The sequence below is a fragment of a genome, unplaced genomic scaffold, assembly GCF_019419815.1.
Source record: "Pyrus x bretschneideri cultivar Hongxiangsu unplaced genomic scaffold, Pyrus_bretschneideri_v1 Contig12, whole genome shotgun sequence".
Lineage (NCBI taxonomy): Eukaryota > Viridiplantae > Streptophyta > Magnoliopsida > Rosales > Rosaceae > Pyrus > Pyrus x bretschneideri.
In genome coordinates, this window is record NW_025999413.1 from 3,299,591 (window position 1) to 3,321,088 (window position 21,498).

The 21,498-nt window shown below is 38.0% G+C and overlaps 4 protein-coding genes across 6 annotated transcripts; 2 read left to right on the forward strand and 2 right to left on the reverse strand.

Annotated features, from left to right (window-relative positions):
- The first annotated feature begins 4,585 nt into the window (after nucleotides 1-4,585).
- Nucleotides 4,586-8,273, forward strand: LOC103955669. 2 transcript variants are annotated; one of them, XM_009367564.3, is made up of 2 exons: nucleotides 4,586-4,988; nucleotides 6,131-8,273. In XM_009367564.3, the coding sequence occupies exon 2, from the start codon at nucleotides 6,175-6,177 to the stop codon at nucleotides 7,951-7,953; it is 1,779 nt and encodes a 592-aa protein (XP_009365839.2). In that variant the 5' UTR covers nucleotides 4,586-4,988; nucleotides 6,131-6,174; the 3' UTR covers nucleotides 7,954-8,273. The 2 variants fall into 2 exon arrangements, with proteins under 2 accessions (XP_009365839.2, XP_048433938.1); XM_048577981.1 differs by lacking the exon at nucleotides 4,586-4,988 and adding an exon at nucleotides 5,026-5,168.
- Nucleotides 8,274-10,001: 1,728 nt separating this feature from the next.
- LOC103955670 (EID1-like F-box protein 2) lies at nucleotides 10,002-12,440 on the forward strand. The gene is made up of 4 exons (XM_009367565.3): nucleotides 10,002-10,168; nucleotides 10,255-10,350; nucleotides 11,014-11,788; nucleotides 12,135-12,440. The coding sequence occupies exon 3, from the start codon at nucleotides 11,023-11,025 to the stop codon at nucleotides 11,767-11,769; it is 747 nt and encodes a 248-aa protein (XP_009365840.1). The 5' UTR covers nucleotides 10,002-10,168; nucleotides 10,255-10,350; nucleotides 11,014-11,022; the 3' UTR covers nucleotides 11,770-11,788; nucleotides 12,135-12,440.
- Nucleotides 12,441-12,524: 84 nt separating this feature from the next.
- On the reverse strand, nucleotides 12,525-14,292 carry LOC103955671. 2 transcript variants are annotated; one of them, XM_009367568.3, is made up of 6 exons: nucleotides 14,138-14,292; nucleotides 13,876-14,037; nucleotides 13,725-13,798; nucleotides 13,531-13,610; nucleotides 13,137-13,289; nucleotides 12,525-12,776 (listed from the first exon to the last, which is right to left on the reverse strand). In XM_009367568.3, the coding sequence occupies exons 1-6, from the start codon at nucleotides 14,139-14,141 to the stop codon at nucleotides 12,725-12,727; spliced, it is 525 nt and encodes a 174-aa protein (XP_009365843.2). In that variant the 5' UTR covers nucleotides 14,142-14,292; the 3' UTR covers nucleotides 12,525-12,724. The 2 variants fall into 2 exon arrangements, with proteins under 2 accessions (XP_009365843.2, XP_009365842.2); XM_009367567.3 differs by having other exon boundaries at nucleotides 14,105-14,260.
- Nucleotides 14,293-15,240: 948 nt separating this feature from the next.
- Nucleotides 15,241-20,397, reverse strand: LOC103955672 (chaperone protein ClpB3, chloroplastic). Its single transcript, XM_009367569.3, is given in 11 exon segments — nucleotides 15,241-15,716; nucleotides 15,817-16,668; nucleotides 16,670-16,744; nucleotides 17,054-17,319; nucleotides 17,438-17,746; nucleotides 17,974-18,124; nucleotides 18,295-18,349; nucleotides 18,560-18,755; nucleotides 18,973-19,210; nucleotides 19,591-19,809; nucleotides 19,918-20,397. Coding segments are annotated over 11 exon segments (2,952 nt in total). The 5' UTR covers nucleotides 20,179-20,397; the 3' UTR covers nucleotides 15,241-15,386.
- Nucleotides 20,398-21,498: the final 1,101 nt, after the last annotated feature.

Sequence of the window (21,498 nt, forward strand, 5' to 3'; positions counted from 1 at the left end):
CTGACAAAGTTGACGACAACGATCATAGCTGCACGTTTTAATGAGTTAAAAGACCAATAATTATGGATTTTTAGTTGAATGATCATTGCTCCAATTAGGTTAAAATTGAAGGACCATTGCTACAATTTTCTCAAATAAATAACCTAGAGAAAGGCATGTCCTTCACTTACTCTGCATTAATAGGCATCTATTTTTGCAATCCATTAGGAGGATGCTGAAATCTGAGCCTACTTTAGATACGAAATTTATTATCTTAATTTTCTCATCGACTACTTGTTAGAGATAGATGAATGGTAGGTGGGCATAGATGACTTGGTAATTTTGTCAATTGATTTAAGAAAATGAGTAGAGAAAGACCTACGAATATTTGAAAAGAGACTCTATAAAAAGACATGGAGTACTTTGAGTTAACAGAAAATTTAGCGTGAAATTAAATGCAATGGTAATTTATGATTCATGCAGCCAACGCCACTTAAAGAGCAAAATTTTGTTGTTGTCGTGGGGTTCAATAGGCAAAAACTTGAAGAAAAATAGGAGATTATATAGCCGACACTGCCCAGTGAGACAAAGCTTTACTGTTATCATGGGATTCAATAGGCAAAAACTTGAAGGAAAGTAGTAGATCATACAGCTAGATGTTCAATAGAAAATGGAAGTAATTTTCCTCTAATGGATGACTTAACAATTAATTAATATATCTGAAAGAGACTAATGAATTGTGATTATGACAGTGGAAAGGGATCCTCTCTGGATCCCTTCCTCCTAATCCACCAAATCAGGAAATCCGTGTCATTGAAAATTGATCCAATGACTACAAACAAAGGCCCCCTTTAAAAGTTATAATAACTTCAGCCATTGAATCAATTTTCAATAGTATGAATCCCCTAATTTGATGGATTAAGAGGAAAGGATCCGGAGAGGATCCCTTTCCTTAGACATTGATTGGCATAATAGAACAAATCTAGTTTGTCGTTGGAAGGTCAACTCCCCAACTAAACTCTTCCACCAATTGTATTTAGTTTTTGGAGGGAATGAGTATCTGGTGTTGATTGATCTAGGCGTAGGTTTCAACTTTCTCACTAATTTTGGAGAGATAAAATAAGCGCAAATCCGTACAATCTACAAACTTGATCAAAAGCGAAATTCAAGAAACAGTAAAGACTTATTTGAAAATGCTTTTAAATTGATTGAAAATAATTTTAGAACCAAAGCCTCAAGACCTCAATAGAAGTGGTTTTTTATGATTCACTTGTCATTTTACTAAGGATTGTTTAAAAAACATTTTCATTAAAAACGCTTTCAGCTATTTTAAAATCACTTCTAAACAACCCTAAACCCTCAATTGAAGGGCACAAAATTGTGATTTATATACAAGTTTTGTCTGTTTATAGTCTCTTCAGTTATATTTTTTTATTAAAACTTTATAACAAATAGTGAAAATTTTCCATTTGTGTGATTCATTTTTATTAGTTTAGAGAGTGGAAGAGAATCCAAGGTGACTTTTTCTAACATTATACACTCTTTTCTCTTTTTAGGCTTTATCTTTGCTCCAATATATGGCCACAACTTTTTCAAAGCATGCCTCCAACAATAGATGCAACCACTTTTTAGAAAATTTCCTCCTCCATGCTGTGATTAATGATTAAGGCGTATGACTTTCACCCCACACATCAACTACGGGAAGTGCCCACATGTGAACATCAACCTTTAACACACACTTCTTCTATATTGTGGGGAACATGAGAACAAAGTCGTTTCCGTGTAGGCTCATCATAAGAGTAATGCTTCGTATGCGAGTGCGTTAACCGTGAGCCATTGAAAAAGTGAATTTTATAATGGTTTACAATCTTATAGCTCACTAAAACGTGTTTTGCGTGTGCGTGATTGTGAATTGTTGTGGAGTGTATCTCTCAATGCTTTACATTGAAACTTATATTCACATGTGATGAGTTATGAATTTTATGATGACTAATTTTGACATTTCCGTACCTATACGAGGGGATGCAAATGGCAAACTCATCTCGTTCACGCCTTATCTCTTTTTATAGAGAAATTTTCAGTATGACAAGAACACAGATCAGTGCATCTTTTCTTTCTATGATCATTCGTATGTTGTCTGTTAAATTTATCACTCATAGCAATCATATGGTGGACACCTTATTGGGGTGAACAAAAAAAAATTTGAAAAAAATGGTGACATGATCTAAGTGTTGGTTTGATTAAAAATTAGTCACACCTATAGTTATTAAAGAGTCACATATAAAAGTAAAAGCACCTACCACCCTTTGTTCTGAACTTTGAGAATTAAGAACCGACCTTTTATTATTTAAGGGTAGAATTATAATAACAAATATTAAAAAATGATATCTCATAAAAATATTAATACTTTATATCATAAGAAATTTTATTTTCAATATACAAGGAGCCGAGTCCAAGGCCGAATGAGTGCACCACTAGACTATGTAAATATTGTGTTTTATATGTTGATTAAATATACATATGTATTGGCGCAGTTAATTATATTCTTATTCTGTTGGAATTATACTAGACACTCTAAATCGTCATTTTCTTCTTTTTCATGTAATTCTGCTATCAAACGCCCGCATATCAAAACAACGTAATTTAACCCAAAAAATTCAAAGAAAATATATGAGAAAAAAGTATGATAATGATCACACCAATAAACTAGATTATATTACAATAGCATTTATTTAATATAATAATTTCTCCGAGTATGACTAAGATGTATGAACATTCCAGAACTTTGATTTAATCGCACATAACTTGATAAAACAAAAGGAAATATGCAACTATCCTAAGAAAATATGCCGATAAATTATTATTTTAATCTTGGTTCCCTTGACATTTCCTCTCCTTGTGTCGTTTCCTGCCTTTCAAGGAGACCCCTTGATTTTCATGTAGAAATCTACAAAACTAAGTAGATGTGGTGGCAATGCATGTTGAATTGCTCTCTAGAATTTCTAGGTTTTAATTGAGAAGGTATGATATGGAATTGGTAGTTTCTGCCAACTATACGGAATTTTTTTCAATGTGTCAGTAACACAATTCAATCATCAAGTGTAATAACATAATTGGTTGAATTTTTTGTTCAAGTTTTCAAACTAATTGTATTATTACACATTGTGTTCGAGCTGTGTTCCCGACACTGAAATGTCCCTCCAACTATACATGCTAGTTGGTTAATGCAATAAACTTGTCTTTCGAGTTTAAATCTTCTCATTTGTAACTAAAATGATTTTAAATCTTCTCATTTGTAACTAAATGATTTTAAATTATCACTTGTATAGAAAAAAAATTGACGGAGTTTTAATAATAAAATTTGTGATTATCATGAAAGCAATTTCGATGTTCAAATAATTTATTTATTTACACTTTCTCATGATGAGTTGATTTGTATAATCCCACTAAAGGGATGAAGATGACAGTCATAAATTTGTTAATTGTATTTTAAGCATCATCTTTTCACATTATTAAATTGTTTCATTATTATATCTACATGATTAATCAATGTTGATATATCATTTACCACACGTCATAATAATCACCAATGTACACTAATCAACGGACGACTTTATAGGACCGTTTGCACACGGCGCGTTCTGAGTTTGATTCTTATTTATGATGAATTGATGGTAGTGAAAAAAATGCTGAAATGCTTTTATAAGTCTTGTCGGCTCTCAAAAGGGCAATATGAGGAGTAGTCCAACTTTTTATAAGCTCATGCAAGGTCATTCCTCCCATCAATGTGGGACTCACTCTCAATACGCCCCCTCACGTGTGGCGAATTTTCAAGCCTAACACATGGACAACACAACTCAGGTGATGTGAAGCACATGTGGCCGTTAGGCTTCACACATGAGACAACCACTCTAATACCATGAAGAAATTTGAGGTTCCACCATAAAACCAACTGGCAATATGAGAAGTAGCTCAACCTCTTATAAGCCTATGTAAGACCCCTCCTCCCATCAATGTGGGACTCACTCTCAACATCTCAAAATGGTAGATTATTGTGATGAAACGCTAGGTGATATATATTTTTTAATTAAAAAAAAGGTATACAAGGCATATTCACTAAATACGCATGAACGAGGGAGAGCTACATTGGTGTGACACTTGCTCACATTTTAAAATTCATCAACTTTTAATTTTTGAATTTAAATTTTTACCAACAACTTCCTTTCATGGCTTTTACAAAATTCAATTAAAGTTATATGTTACGGTCGATTATTTAATAAAGATACAAGTTATGGGTAACTCTTTTATGTTCCTACGTAAACCTCACCATTCTTATTGGTAAGGTATCTTGATTCATTAATTGTTGAAAACAAAACATAAACAAAATCGGGTATCTTAGCAACGAAGTAAAGTCAATAGAACCAAAACATACATATACGGTAAGGTATCTTAAAAAATTCACTCCAAAATCCATTATTTTTCATATTTTTCACACCAAACAATCCCTATTTCTCCCATTAAGGCGATAAAAATCTAAACTTTGGCAAGAATTTCAAAGCTTCCACAAGCAACCATTATAAAAAGCAAACAGCTTCCTCCAAAAAATCACAATTCAATCTTCTCAGTTTGGATTTTGGAATTTTTGGATTTTAGAAGAACCCCCCCAAAATAGCATAAAGTTGGTGGGACCAAACCAAATTCCACACTAGTATTTCTCTCTCTTGTATTTTCCTTGGATTCTATAGCAAACGTGCAAGGCGCTGAGAAGAGAACCCCACCAAACCAAAACCAGAAGAAAACTGGAAACAGTTGCTTGCTTGCACGATCTCTGAAGCAAAATCCCTCCCACCCAAAAAGGAAAAGAGCAAAAAGCAGTGGCCTTTACTCTCCTCTCTCTCTCTCTCTCTCTCTCTCTCTCTCTCTCCTCTTTTTTCTTCCTCCTTGAGCAGGCCTCATTCATTCGTAACCTTTTCATTCGCTTTCTGGTTGAATAGCAGACTATCAAAAAGGTATGCTCTCTCTCTCTAGGGGCTCCTGAATCTGTGAGAACCCTATTTCGATAACTTTTTGGCACAAAATGCTAGATGGGTTTTATTCTTGACACAAATCATTAACTGGGTTCGATTAAATTTGTGATTTTGATTATGGGTTTTGTGTAATCGAAGCTTTCACTGAGCTTTCAGTTTCGGGTGTGTTTTTGTTTTCATAATCCTTTAGAGGTTTTCGGATTTTGAGATTTTCTTTCTGGGTTTTGTTCATTTGGCTTGCTTGGTGGTGAAGTTTGTGTTTTTTTTTTTTTCAATCTTTAACTGATAATATGATATGCCTTTCAATTTCTGGCTATGGTTTTGTAATTGGCTACTTGCATAAGGTTATGATCTTGTAGTGATCAATTATTGCTTATGTAGTTGGAGGTTTGAAGCTAATTTTCTGTTGCTTCATTTAGTTCTTCCCATTGATTGCAACCCAAAAGTTGCTGCTTTTTAGTTAATGTCATCTCCCCATCATAAAAGTTAAATGAATTACAGCCTTTTCTGGGATTTCTTCCTCATCCGAATCGTCATTTTTGGCATTGGAATTGGTTGTTAGGGATTGAATTGTTTGATAATTAGGATGTTAATTCAGATTCCAACCGATTTTAGTTACCGATTTGTTCTGTTAATCTGTTTCTTTTTTGGTTTCTCTACCATGATTATCTTGCTAGTACTTTCATTACGCAATAACAAGTGATTACATTGCCGTCCTTTGTATTGAATTGGATTAAGATGTCATAAGTAAGTTTTAAATTCAACAAAAATTGCGAAATCAACTTGAATATCTAATTTTATATTTATTGTGGGGTAGATTACTGTTTATTTCACTAATTATAGGTGCAGAATTTGGCCCTACAGATGTTCGTAATTTGATCTCAATGTTTTTAACTCTTACCAAACTGATTTAATGTATGAGTATTAGTGGCCGTGTAAATGTGTAACCTTTTATACCTTTCACCAGGTTGACACTAGTTAAAATTCTTCCTTCTTGAAGCTATCTGTAACTGCTAAGTGCATTAAGATGTTTACACAATCTGGTTATTGTGAATAGTCAGTCTTTGATCTGCAGTCCCATACATTTTGCACCGTTATAATTTTGTATTTTTGCTGGCTTTCAGGATTATCTGTTCTAAGATTTGTCTGAAATATCTCACTCCTTCTGATGGATGATTTGAGTATCAATTTACCAGTGACCTGTGAAACAACTAAACCAGAGGAGCGTAATCCAAGAAGGAATTCTACAGGGAAAATATTCTCATCAAACACTGGAGAAAAGATTCCTCATTATCTCAGAGCTTCCACTGGTTCCTGTCATGACAACTGTAAATATGGGAGGAAACATGAAGAGGAAGTGAAGGCGAAATGTCCTATAAAGTTTGCACCAAGAAGGCTTCAAACAAAATCACCTTGCAACCAAAGTCCAGAAGAGAGTATGGTTATTCCTGAGAGGAAGAATGTGTCTGTGGTCAAGATCAAACCCTCGCCTGATTTGAATACTCTTTTGCCTGATACCTGTAACATTACCAAGCAGCGAGTGTCAAAAAAATCCATTGACAGCCAAAGTTCTGTTGGGAGTGAGACTCTAGCCGAGAGTAAGAAGACATCATCAGCCAAGCCCAAATTGCCATCCTTTTCGAAACCCCATGTCAACGCTGCATCTAAAACCATGAAGCAGGAAGTTCCATCCTCTCTTGATTCCTGTTCAAAACCCCATGTCTCTGCTGTGCCTAAAGCCATGAAGCAGGAAGTTTCACCATCTCCTGATAAACTGGAAGTCTCTTCAAAGAAGGGTTCAATAGGACCTAAGGAAAAGAACTTGTTTGTAAAGCATGTCACTTCTTCGAAGCCCAAATCTTTGGCAGTGAAGGAGTTTCCATCTCCTGATATTTCAGGAGGTTTAACTGCTCTGAGAAACCGTGATTCATTGATAGTCCGAAGGACTGGGACCTCTTTCAAGATAAAATCTTCAGCTTTGAAGCAAGTGTCTTCTCCTGAATCTGCAGGAGGTTTTAAAGGCAAATCTAACAGTGATGGTAAGATAGGCAAGAGGGCTGGAGCTTCTGTAGTGACTTTGAAGAAAGTATTGCCGTCCCCAAGAACATCACTGTCCCCCAAACCTTCTCTCAGGGGAGTTGCAAGCTTAAAAGCACGGAAGAACAGGCCCGTGAACGTTGTGTCTCCTCTTAAGAACCAGAACAGGAAAGCTCAACCTAAGCAAGTCAATGACAAAGAGGTACAGGAGAAGACCTTGTATGTCATCAAGGTTGAAACTGAGAACAACAAACCTCTGGAATCTGATCAGAACAAAATTTGTGAAGTTGAACCATCGCCACCTTCAGTGTTGTCGACATCACCCAAGTCAGTATCTGTCCAAAACTCTGAGCCCTTTTCATCCCTTGAAGGCGAAGATGAAGGGTCAGGATATACAATGAGCGAAACAGAAGCTAGCTCTTTCTCAGAAGACAATGAAGTTGACCATATTGACAATTCAGAGATCCTAGGCAAGGATGGCAAAGGGAAACCCAGAAAGTCAGGGATGGTTTGCTCTGAAGACAAGGATGGCGAAACTTTAAAATTCAGGAGGGGAAAGATTGTCGACATACAATTTGAGAGTACTAATCCAAGGAGGCTCAAATTTAGGCGAGGAATAGTGTTGGGAGAGAACCAAAGTGTCAAAGCTGGTTCCTTCAGGCGAAGCTTTAAGAAGAGAGGTGTCGATGCTGATACAGTCAGTACCGAACCTGGTGCAGAAAAGGTTGTTTTGAGACATCAAGATGTTCAGGGAAAGAAAGATGAGAAGGGTTTGTTTAACAACGTGATCGAGGAGACAGCAAGTAAACTCGCTGAAACCAGGAAGAGTAAGGTCAAGGCCTTGGTTGGTGCTTTTGAAACAGTCATCTCACTACAAGAGCGCAAGCCTTCTGCAAATGCTGTCGCTTGAGTTGGGAAAAGAATAGTGGAGAATAAACCAGGGCTTGTAACGCGAGTTAAACAAGCTTATGGATGTGCAAAACTGTAAAGGTAGATTGCTTCAGTTGGTGTTAGACGGCCTTGATGCAGATTTGAATACGAGTCAAGCATGCCTAGAAACTTAACATACCTCATTTGGTTTTTGTGGAGAGTATGCATTTTCTTCCTTTTCTCTTGAGTTTCATACCAGATACATGTTTTGAGTCTTGACTGAATAAAACAGTTATAATCCTGCTGATTAGTTGTAGTATCGTTTTACTTTGTTCTTAATAAAGTTACTATTAACTGTAATTATGGTTTTTTACTTTGTTGGGTTTGTTAGACTGGTTTGGTTTAGATTTTCACTTCTTATTAACAACCACAACTCACACAAACGCATGAGCGACTAACTTTAACAAAATTCGAATGAATCCTACTTATGAGTTTGTTATAAGTATTTGAGAAGATCAAGCTAATAGTGTGTCAATGTTCGTGTACTCATAACGCTCTCCAGATTTTTCTCTTTGATTTTGGTTGATTTTAACCTGCCTAATCTTTTAAAATGTGTCAATTTGCCCCCAAGCCAATTAATCACATCTTCATTTAGTTTTTCCTACTTAAAAGACAATAACCTTCAAGTTGACGGTGTAAGAATATGCACTCAAAACCAAATTGAAAGTCTAATAAGATATCACAATAATGTACCAAATGATTTTCGCACTCAAATTTTTTCTTTAGGCATGACATTGCTTATTTTGATTGTCACTTAATTTGTTTAATATAAATGCCAAAAGATAAAAAGGGAGACGTTCTAAAGAGAATAAAAAGCATGCGAAAATTATTTAACTTTTAAAAACTATGACATAATAGTAATGTTTAAAATATCAGTATCGATGAAAATATCGATAGTGATATTTGTAGTTTTTCGATGAAAATGATGGAAATTTAAAATGAAACCTTAGAAATGTCGTACAATGATTTTGACGAAATATAAGAGTTTCTCCGATATTTAACCGATATATTAGAAATAACAACGAAATCTGTTAGTTTTAGTTGAAATATAAGAGTTTATCCGATATAGGGTGAAGTTAGACTTCACCTTTTTTTCCATATCTTTCTTTGATTTTTGGATATTTTCACGAAAATAATAACTGTATCAAAAAAATTTAAACGCTGCAGAATATTAAAGCAACAGAAATATCTATACTAATATATAATGCCAGCAGCCCATTTGGGGTTACGGGTTTCACCAAAAATAATGGGACAAAAATACCCCCCTCCCCCCAAAACCAAAAAGTTCAGTCCAAAATAATGCAGGGGTAATTTGGTAATTTTGTCATAAAAAGATTTTTTTTATTCTTTTATAATTAATATTTCACTATTATGTGGAATATCCACGGGTTTCTTGTAGCATTGTCTAATATTATTCATTTAGTTCAACTGTACAACTCTTTAAATTTATAAGAGCTATGAGTTATTATGTAAAATTGCAATTGTTGTATCAAATCATCATACAATCAGTTATTTATTAAATATTATTATTTTTTATTTTTAAACATATTTAAAACATCTTAAGAAGTGAATAACATTGGTGATAAAAAAAAATAATGAAATAAAAAAATATTAAAATAATTTATGCATATAAATATATTTAAAATGTATAAATAACGCATAACGCCTTATAATTCAAAAAACACATTTTTGCATGCGCGACTGTTTGCATGAAAGTTAGTAAGTTCTTACAAAGAAGTTAAAGCCAAAGCTTTCATTTGTTTTCTTCGCCAGGAGGAAAATTGTGCTCGAAGAATGTTTCTTTGGCGCCTTTTGCGGGGTAATGTTAAACTATCCACGACAGGAAAACCGTAAAAACAATGGGCGCCGCTTGTCTTTTCACGACCGAATGCCAAATAAGACGCTGCGGTCCCCACTGCACAATCCACAAAAGCCGCCACCTCCGCCTCCAGTACGTGGCGCGACGTGGTTCGGTTGTCGCCACACATAAAGCACCGGGCCGGTCGCTGTAACATTTTCCCACAGCATATTGCAAATTCTTTGTTTTGGAAGCCAAAGACTTCGTCTTTGTAGTCTCTCTATGCCAGATACGATTTTCGGTGTGCTATCAGTGCTTCTGTCACTGTGTTTTTCTCTGGACGATTTTGCCCCTGAAGCAAACCCGAATTTTCCCACTGCAACCTTTGTTGCAGAATGTAAATTTCTGCTGGTTTTGATTTCTTCAATTTCTTTTATTTCTTCTGGTACTTGTGAAAACCCTAATTTGTGTTCGATTTTGCAGAGTTGGGATTTCTAGGGGTTTGGAGCCATGGCGGAAGGGGGTTTTGTCTGATGTACGGCGACTGATGAAGCTTCCTGTATCCAATTCATTTATGAGGTAACGGCTGAGATGAGAAATTGGGTCTCCATTTCGTTTTAATTACGATCTGGTCCACCCTGAGCTGCTTTCCCTGCGTTTCAGTGGGTTTTGATATGACCAAGGATTTTGCAAGCTCTTGGTTTTCCTTTCATTTTGGTTCTTTTGTGCCAAATTTGTAAATTCCGTACAAGATTAGTGTGGGTTTTATCTGGATTGAGTAGTTGCTTAAACTTATGTGAGATTTTGTTTAAAAGCTTTGATATTTATATGGTGGGACTTGCGGATCTGATGATTTGGAAACGAGTGACATGCATTCAGAATTCTTATTGCTAAGATTTTTGTTAGAACTTAAACTGGATAATTATTGATACTCCGAAACGCATGTAAATTTTGAGATTTAATGTTAAGATTGAACATGTGTTCCGCTATTTGGCTGATATCGATAGTTTGAGCATGCATATGTTATTTTTATAGCCTGATGAAATACATGGATTTGAGTCTTCAATCTCACTAGGTGGATAAAATGATTCTGTAGAGCAGTGAGACTTTAAATTGGACAGTGTTTGTTGCTGCGAAATACCTCTAGGTTCTCAGATTCTATAGTTCGAAGGTGTGCGTGTTATATTCATGGGCTCGTGAATCACAAGGATTTGAGATTGTTGTTTTTGTCAATCTTTCTAGGTAGACAAAATGATTATTACAAAGCAGTATCGTTGCATACACTCAGCAAGTTGTCAATGCACGAAAGGGCATTTAAGTGAAGATGTGATATTCCTTGTCTTCCAACAGTTGAATTGGAATCCTAAGTTGATTGCTACACTTTCCCTTGTCTGCAAATGGTTTGATGATCTTGCCAAGCGTGTGCTGTGGAAGGAATTTTGCCGAACAAGAGCACCAAAGATGATGCTTGATCTTCAATCTAGTGGGAGTCACAGTGTAGATGGGAACTGGAGGGCACTCGGGAAGCTGCTTATTTACTGTACAGGATCTAAGAAGGGTGGCCTCTTTAACAGCATTCATATTCCGGGTCACTTTGTTTATAGGACCAGGTTTTCTAGGACATCAGGGAAGAGCTTTCTTTTACCGCAATGCAGAACAGATGTTTTGTATGTCTCTGACCCCTGTGAACATCTTGACCAAGGTGAAGAGGGAGATGTGGGTTTTTTTCGCGGAGTTTTCAAGTCCTTCTCAATGTCCAAGGTTCGGACGATGTTGATTAAGAAGGGGGCCCAACTTCATCCAACAGAGGTGTGCCCATACTGCAAGGCTAAATTATGGAGCATGTTGCAAGCCAAAATGATACCGCAGAGTGCCAGCTGCAGATTGGGAGCTTATGAGGATTGTGTTGAGTATTTTGTTTGCCTCAACGGACATATGCTTGGGATCTGTACCCTGCTACCTTTATCTGATTCAGAAGAAGCATCTGAGGTGGAGTGATAGTTAAAACAAAAAAGAGGTACTCTTTTCCACCTAGAACTTCTACATTTTTGTTCTTGGAAATTGAGTTATTTCTATGGCGAAATTGAGAATTTCCTGTTGGATGACATGGACGCAGTACATATAATTTATGTTTTACAATAACAGCCATTTTCTGTTGGATATGGCAAACTTAGTGTTCCAATGTGCGAAAGCTGCGTGCCAATGCACCTTGTTCATTAAGAAAGAAAACAACGAGAGTATGCTTCGGTACTTGCTTTAGGATCGGCTCAATCGAACATTCTTTCCACACCAAGTGACTATTTGCCCTTTTTTTTTTGCTGGACTCGTGATAGATCTTTTCCTCTCCCTTGTGTTTTGGGCAGGTTTCCTGTTATTGCAAGCGTAGGTTGGGAAGGTCAGATGTATCGTCGGCTCTTAGTCGGCTTGTGTCTCTGGAAGCGGAACTCAACCATTCGATCCCATTGAAGTGTTGAAGCTCAGTCTCTGCCCGGACCTGTGGTCTACTGTGGAAGTGGTTAGGCCGTTTCTTTTTCAATTGTCCTTTAAATCAAATGTAGTCACTGAACCACGTAACAGGATATGTACATTTATGCATATAGGTCTGGTTTGTGCAATAATATTACATATTTGTTCGTGACTTCAATAATTATCGAGTCAGCTTAGAATTTTCTCGTCGCGTGATTTCCAGATGTTTGAGTTGCGTAAAGTGCAGTTCAAAGATTTAAATTACGCATCACAGCGAGGACGGAAAATGATTAAAACTCTTTCCTGTATTCGATCTGAGGTACATCGGGATTAAAAGTCGGATTATGCAACGTCCTTAAGAGAAGATTAGCAATGTAAGGATACACGATCAATCTCGTGTTCCAGTTTCATGTTGCTTACATACCAGAATCAGATTACGTAAAATCAAAGCGACATAGTACGTTATATACATCAGATTGTATTCCGCTCATTCCTCCGCTTCGAAGTCCAACCCCGAAATTGTCATCCTACCGATGTTGCTGCAAAATTGAAGTCTCCAGTGAGGGCATGTACAAGGCATATAGAACTGAGAAACTTTAGACAAACAAGCAACTTTTAAGAATAACCGGCATATGACCATACAGAAGTAACCCTGAAAACCTAGAGCAAAGGGTTGCAGAAACTCGATAGTAGACAGTACTCTAAACAAGTTCATCTCTGGAACGTGTTCCGAAAGATCCTTTACAAAGAAATAGATGCCAACTTGTATTCTGAGAAGCACATTCAACCAAAGTTTCTCTAAACAGATGCAGTGATGACGCTCGACGAAACAGTAGTCTGATTAACTAAGGTTCTTTGCAAGTGAAGTTTAGGAGAAATATAGGGAATAAAAGCCTTACACAACGGCATCTAGGCCGGCTAATTTGGGCAGAAATTTCCTGATATGATCTTCCGCTGCTGCATCGGACTTCAGCGTCTCACAGTTAAAGGAAACCAAAACCTTGTTCTTTCCATGCTGGTCTTCAACTAGATCCACAACATCCTCCTCCCAACTGCCCACCAATGAACGCAAACAAGGGGAAAAATATGTCATCTCCGCGCAATGATCAATCCCGAAGGAGTAATTCATAAACGAAAACAGAAATTCACAAAAATGAAAAGAAAAAAACGACTCAATTGTATCAAACTCTCAAGCGCAAAAACATAAAAACTAAAAATGAAATAGTTATCAAACGGGTTTGTTCATCCAAAAGCTTGTGAAAAAATCAGCAAGAAAATATAAAAAGGATTTACCCATGAGCATGATCAATGCTCTGCAACCGGGCAGCATCATGGCCTCTGCACTCCACAACTACAACTTTTTCTTTCTTCCTCTGTAAATATCCACACACAAAAAAAAAAAAAAAAAAAAAAAAAAAACCATCTGATGAAAAAATATGAAAAGGGTAAATTTTACAGAGTGAAAGAAAAATGTAAATCCATCGTACATTGAAATCTATGATTGCAAGCTTGATCAGACGGTAATCCTCGCCCCTGCTGCACTCCTTTTCACATGCCAACTCTGGCCAACGCGGTAAAGAAAACTTCGTCAGCATCAAGCATCGAAATTTACAGTGAATCAACAGATGAAGGAGTTACCGGTTCCCTGAAGGCCGAAGCAGACGTTAACGGAGTCCTGGCGGCGGATGAAGTGGCCGGAGAGGGACCCACATGGTAAAAGTGCTATTGAGGCCACTCCTTCCATCGCCTCCCCAAAGTTCCCTCCTTTTAATTCCTCCACCACTTCCTCGCCCCTTTCGTCTGCCACCAAAAAAAGAAAATTTAACAAAAATTAATAACAAATAAATTTTAAAAAATGGGAATTTACCCATTTGTTCTTCGAGCTCGGTTGACGGATTACCCATTTCAATTTGTCTCCTCCGCCTTGGGCTTCTCAGATGTCAAATTTCTGCACTTTCTCGAGAGTGTTAAGTGCCGGCGCGGTACCACTGAACTACCGATCTGCAATTTTGCACTCAAATATCAAACCACGGTTCGACTGTTTTTTAATCCAACGGTCCAGATTACATTGGATTTTTCGAACGGCTCGGATGACTTGCATCTCATCGAAACCTTGCGGAGAAGGTTCTTTTTGCAGCGTATTACGTCAGGCGGATGCTCACGTGATTAGTCAAGGAAGCTCACGTGTCTGGTTAATCAAATGGTAATCTGTCGCTCAAAAGACACCGCACAAACGTGTTTGATCGAAGTTTATGCGTCACACCACAAATGAAAGAAATTTGTAGCTCAAATGCTTACAAACACAAACAGTGGTGTAATCAAAATTTTCAAATAAGGGGCTCATAAAGCTTCATAGGTCATTTCGTCGCACATTTAGTAAGCATCTGTCAATTCCTATCAACATATGTAGAAAGTTTATGCCAACATACGTTGACAACTACTGTTGTTGTAGAAGCTTGTCCATGATGGATGCAGGATACAGTGAAGTAACGTTGAAGGCTGCTAAGGATTTTCAACTACAGTATTTCAAACAAGAAGAGAGAAAAGGAAGACAAATATGATAGAAGAAAATATAACAAGCAGGAGAAGCATATTGTAATTAAGTGTGTCATAGCCGTTTATAGGGGTCAAACACAATATACAAACAAATATACATGGGATTTTTGAAGTTGTTAGGATCAAAGACAACTAATGATCCCATGCTGACTCCATCACTGCTTACGAATATTTACTTTTACTTACAAAATAGTATTTACTTACACTTAATATGCGACCACAACAACATCCACGTCAAATGTGACAAAGTTAAAATCAACACCGTGGAAACACCATTCTCCTAAACACGAGATCGTGCGTTGAACTCTCGTTTTAACCTTCTGCACTCTTCGTTATCCCTCGGTGAAAAACGGCATCAAGAAGTCGAAAGGAAAATGCAGAAAATAAAATTTTGAGCAATATAAGGCTTCACAGTTCTGAAATGTCAGAAAATCGGAGAAAATAGGATGTCGGAAAATCGGGGAAACATACTAATATGAACACGAAGATTAATGCATATTTAGAAGTTTATAATCTTCGACAAAATAACATGTCATATATAAGAGAAACATCCCGAGTATAATTTAAGAATTTCTGCCCAACTTTGTCATCGTCTATCGAGTCTCCGAGAAAGATTCTTGGTTCTCTGTAGCCGAAGATTCTGAGTCCGTTTCTATCGTCCTGAACACTAGCTTTTGCTGGGGGAGCTGGCCATTGGAAAATGCCGTGACCTCTGTGTCTATAAAAACAGTGTCTTCCTCCCTAAACTCTCCTCTCAATATGCCCTTGGCAAGCTCGTTTTCGACATACTGCTGTATCACCCGCTTCACTGGCCTAGCACCGTAGTTTGGATCATACCCAAGACTTCCGAGAAGCTGGATAGCTGCATCGCTCACCTTGATCTTCATCTTCCGGTCTGCAATTCTCTTTTGCACTCGGTCCAACTGCGATAAAAATGTAAAAGATGTGATCGAAAAATGATGCTATTATACCTATATATATGTCACAACGAAAGTTACTAAGCCAAAAGCGTTTGGAAATTACCTGTAACTTGACAATACGGCTTATCTGATCGCGGTCCAGGGGCTGGAAAACTATGTACTCGTCAACCCGGTTCATGAACTCAGGACGGAATATTGATCTTGCAGCCTCCATTACCCGCTGCTTTATAGTTTCATAAGCCAACTCCCTTGGAGTGCTGTCATCGTCTGCGTTTAGTATGTACTGTGAACCCACATTTGAGGTCATGATGATGACAGTGTTGGTGAAACTCACAGTGCGACCCTGCGAGTCAGTTATTCTCCCATCGTCTAAAATTTGAAGGAACACATTGAACACATCAGAATGTGCCTTCTCGATCTCATCGAACAAAATAACTGAATAGGGTCTCCGGCGAACCACCTCTGTCAGCTGTCCTCCCTCCTCATACCCCACATAACCAGGTGGAGCTCCTATCAATCTCGAAACAGCATGCTTTTCCATGTACTCACTCATATCGATTCTTACAAGTGCTTCTTCTGTGTTGAACATGTAGGAGGCAAGGGCCTTAGCTAGTTCTGTCTTCCCAACACCAGTGGGACCCATGAACATGAAACTAGCAATTGGGCGATGAGGATCCGAAAGACCTGCCCGAGAGCGCTGAATAGCTTCAGCGACTGATCTCACTGCAGGATCCTGACCCACAACACGTTTATGCAGCTCATCCTCCAAATGTAAGAGCTTCTCCCTCTCCGATTGTTGAAGCTTGGAAACAGGAATACCGGTCCACTTACTTACTATTTCAGCAATATCACTTCCAGTAACTTCCTCTCTCAGCATGGACTTCCCAGACCTCATATACTCATCAAGCTCTTTTTCTGCACCACCGAGTTGGCGCTGCAAAGAATTCAGACTCCCAGTACTTCAACTCAGCTGCACGGTTGAGATCATACTCTCGTTCGGCTTGCTGAATCTCAAGATTTACTCTGTCAATCTGTAACATTACACAGACTTGTTAGTCGTTACTTAATAGCCAAATTCTTTCAAATTATCTTCCCACTTTTTACTTACTAACCAGTTAATAACAATTATTTGACTTGGAAAATTGTATATTCTTCCCGCTGAATTACTAATATTTCAAGCTCGGACAAACAAAGAATAGTGTAGTAGTTATTTCAGATATTTTTTTTTTTTTTTCATTTCAGAATAAATAGTAACTGTCATACTAACTGATCTAAGAGAACAGTATTATAAAGAGAAACAGGACTTCAACAAATTTTAAAAACATGTGAATAGTACATACCTCTTCCTTGATTGACTGAATGCGAGTCATGACAGATTTTTCATGCTCCCACTGCTCAGCCAACTCGGATTGTTTTTCTTTTAAGAGAGATAACTCAGCCTCAAGGCGGTTCAATCTCTCTTTTGAAGCTTTGTCCGTATCATTTGTAAGGGACAATCTCTCCATTTCAAGTTTCAACACTGAACGATTGATCTCATCTAGGGCCGTGGGCTTTGATGTAATCTCCATTTTCAATTTAGCAGCAGCTTCATCAACCAAGTCAATAGCTGCAATCAAAGTGATTATTAGGATCCATGTAACATCTTACACAAGTGCATGGATAAAATTTCTAGTTCAAGCAGAGATGGTTCAATATGTTTACCGTATGGGCTGTAATAGTATTACCTTTGTCAGGTAAAAATCGCCCACTGATGTAGCGGTCTGAGAGAATTGCAGCTTCCACCAGTGCACCATCAGAAATTCGGACTCCATGATGCAACTCATATCTCTCACGCAGTCCCCGGAGTATTGAAATGGTATCTTCTACTGTAGGTTGATCAACATAAACTTGCTGGAACCGACGCTCCAATGCTGGATCTTTCTCAATATATTTGCGATACTCATCCAGTGTCGTTGCACCTATACACCGCAACTCTCCTCGACCAAGCATGGGTTTTAAGAGATTACCAGCATCCATTGCACCGTTTGTAGCACCTGAACATAACATACATCATCATCTCCCTAAAAGCCAAAACCATTATTTTTCAACCAACCAAACCCCTTGGATAGAACTGTTGTTAACGGATTTAATTCAGTTGACCAAACAAACCATTAACAAAGGACAACAGGAACGGAGGAAAAAAGATATTAAAAAGATTGATCATTAAATGCTTATACCACCACAGTATATGAAAATCATTTTAATTTAGTACGCTTAATACCTGCCCCAACAACTGTGTGGATCTCATCAATAAAAAGGATTATCTGGCCCTCTGATTCTGTTACTTCCCTGAGTACTGCCTTCAGCCTGTCCTCAAATTCTCCCCGATATTTTGCCCCAGCAATTAGCGATCCCATGTCAAGGGATATTAACTGTAAAGGAATAGGTCACGTAAATATCCAGATTTTGCAACCAACTTATCAGAACTGTGCTACTACATTACCCATAATCAATTTATCAAAAGCTGAGCATATGCACAAGGCGATGCGGAGGAAGCACATATTACTGGTAGGAGGCATCAGACTCAAGATAGAGCACACACCTTACGATTCATCAGAGCTTGTGGGACGTCCCCTTGCACGATTCTTTGAGCAAGCCTGTTGAAGAACTAGAGTTAGATTGATGTACACAATAGAGACCAAGTTGGTAAAAGGCCTCCAAACAAGGTCAACATAGATTACAGTTTGAGCAACCTGATGAATAACTTAGATTACATATAACATAAGATAACGCAGAACTGGCTAGCTTTTTACATGGGAAACCAACTAGGTACTCACATATACACAGGCAAACAACAAGCTACTCACCCTTCGGAAATTGCAGTTTTTCCAACACCTGGTTCACCAATCAGCACCGGATTGTTCTTTGTTCTTCTGGAGAGAATCTGGATGCACCTGCGAATTTCATCATCTCTTCCTATCACAGGGTCAAGCTTTCCTGCCTTTGCCATAGCTGTTAAATCTTTTCCGTACTTTTCAAGTGCTTCGTATTTCCCTTCAGGATCTGCAACATAATTGGAGTCAGATTTCCGTAGCACAGCATAACAAACAGAACACTGAAACCGCTATCAAACAATGGGAGAAGACTGGAACACAAAACATTACAAAATCCAGCTTTTGGTTTTCCCACTTTGTATCGTTGGATCAAGCAACATATACACACACAAATGCACAAACCATGTACAGTGGTAACAAAGATAAAGTACTGAAATGCACACAACCTTGGTCAATAACTGATTGACGTCCCCTTATGGATTCTATTGCAGATTTCAAACTTTCCTTGGTTAATTGAAAATCCCTAAATAATTGCTTCCCAAATCGTTGATCTTGGGCGAAACCAAGAACCAAATGCTCCACAGACACAAATGAATCCCCATACTCTTTCTTGTAATCCCTGGCTCGCTGAATCAAGGCTTCCAAATCACGTCCCAACACTGACCCCGAAGATTCACCAAGAACCTATTGTAATGAAACAGAGACAGACACAAGTTAATCAGCATTTCAGGGGAAAGACACCAATGTAGAGAATTTATGTAGTCATAGCAGTCAACTAAATACATGTTTTTAGTATCTCGTAGGCCCTCTGAAAACTAGGTCACAAACCTAACGGCCTTCAAAGTCATACAGATCAAAATCTAAGTTTGCACCTACTGTTCACATCTACCCTCAGTCATTAATCTACTCTTGTTTAAGACAATTAATTTACTCTCTTAACATCACAAAACTAACACACTATTACACATTCATAAATTTCAAGAGTGAAACAAGCAAAATGGCAAAGTCATAAACAAAAACTAAATCCATGTGATTAATCATTACAAAGACAACTCGAAAAATACCTTTGGTTGTCGTTGAATATACTTATCAGTGGCCTCAAGAAGCCGGGTATTGTCGACCCCAGCCTTGGAGAAAATCCGACGAGCAAGACCATTCTTCTGCTCCAAGAGTGCCTTCAACAAATGCTCAGTCTCCACTATCTGATGCTTGTTCTCTTTCGCCACTTCCGGCGAAGAAACAATCGCTTGCCACGCCATTTCTGTAAAATCCTGCTGTGTAATCTGTCACACCACCAATACCAAAACCCCGTCACATCCACAATTTCTACACAAAAAAAACAAAACCCCAACATTTTCTTAAGCTAAAACAACACAAACAATAAACCATACCCTTCCATTTCCAGTTGAAGCATCACAGCGCACGACGAAAGGCCTCGAATTCCGACCGAGTCGCCGCAACCCAGTTCGGAACGCACCGTTCGGAGTCGATTGCCTCGAAATTAAGGCCCGGAAGGAGTCCGGTTGGGAATTGAAGCTGAGGGAGTGGTGGGGGCGGGCAAAGACGGAAGCTTTACTGCAACATTTGGGAGAAACCGATTGGGGAAGATGAAGTAGACCGACCCCGGAAGCGAACGAGGCCGCCGACGCCATTGGAGGAGCTCGAAGAAAAGGTTGTAATTGTTGTGGGAGCGTTGTGGGAAGTGGGTATTGGATATGAAGAGGAGGAAAGCGAGGTTGCTTTGAAATGGTGGGAGGAAGGAAGAAGGAAGAAGGAGCTTTGCGTGGGAATTGCGAAAAGATGTGGACTCTGTGGAGAGCTTTTTCGCGGCTTCCTGTGAAACGAGTCGGAGATGAGCGAAGCGAACGAACGAAGCGATTAACGGACGAAGCTCGAATTTCGAAATTTATTTTTTATTAATTATACTCACCGAAAATGAATGAGGAGACATCCGGAATCGTCGAGAATTATTTGGTACTCTAGTCTCTATGGTGTTTGTGGTAAGCCTACTTGGCCACTTCTATGAATCATACACGTGGCGTTGTTGAAGGAGTTTTATGGTCCTCATTATCCCGTTTTATTGGCGAATATTATACAAAACGAAATCCTAAAACGGTCCGAATCTGTTCATCTCTCGAAAGGTTTGAATTTTAGAATTCGTCGACTCTAAGGAAAGAAAGGATATGAATTCCCTTTAAAAGAGAATTATGTAAAAAAATTCTATAAATCCAAAACACAAGCAGGTATATTGCATTATTTATAATATAAGTGGAGAAAATTTTTTTTTCCCGTGTAACCCTCCAATTGTTTTGTGATATTTCATATACCGACCTGTATTTGAATACACTGTAAAATTTCTTGGTACAACTTTTGTGGCACTCATGCATAGTGCACAATATTCAATGTCATATGACTCGCGTGAATATTTTTGCATTCACCATTTGATTTGTGGCTCTTCTTTTTAACTTTTTCAGGTGAAACATGTTGCACAATCCAAACCCTACATACAATTCCTCTTTTTTCATGGACATTTTGGGATATCGATCCAAACATGAAAACTTCGTATTTTTTTTGTAGGTTTTTTTTCTTTTCCCCTCGTACCAGAGATAAATATTTTTAACCATTTGCTTAAAAAAAAGTAGACCGAGAGAGTTTGGTCCGAAAAGTAGGGCGGTTAAGGTCTTCCTAGAGGCAAAGTGAAGGTAGGGTCTTAGGGTTACGATGTCAAAAATGAAGCTTCATAATCTTGAAAACAAATGGGGATAGGGTTACGATAAACATCAAAACGAAGCAATGTGAATAAATTTTCGAATCGAATGAAACCTAAAAATGAAGAACAGAGACATTTTCGAGCTTTACCATCCTCCTCCTTCACGGTTCGCCTGTCCTTATGATCTATACCTAAACTATAGCCCTTGCTCATGATCCAAGTTGTGAAGGCATAGCATTTTGTTGCACCACACAACGAAGTG

Excerpts from the sequence above, each read along its gene's own strand:
- LOC103955669 (XM_009367564.3), top strand. The coding sequence starts at position 6,175 with ATGGATGATTTGAGTATCAATTTACCAGTGACCTGTGAAACAACTAAA.
- LOC103955670 (XM_009367565.3), top strand. The coding sequence starts at position 11,023 with ATGATTATTACAAAGCAGTATCGTTGCATACACTCAGCAAGTTGTCAA.
- LOC103955671 (XM_009367567.3), bottom strand. The coding sequence starts at position 14,141 with ATGGGTAATCCGTCAACCGAGCTCGAAGAACAAATGG. Across the intron at positions 14,038-14,104 it reads CGAGCTCGAAGAACAAATGG|ACGAAAGGGGCGAGGAAGTG; the intron begins GTAAATTCCCAT and ends TTTTGGTGGCAG. Across the intron at positions 13,611-13,724 it reads TTGCAATCATAGATTTCAAT|AGGAAGAAAGAAAAAGTTGT; the intron begins GTACGATGGATT and ends GGATATTTACAG.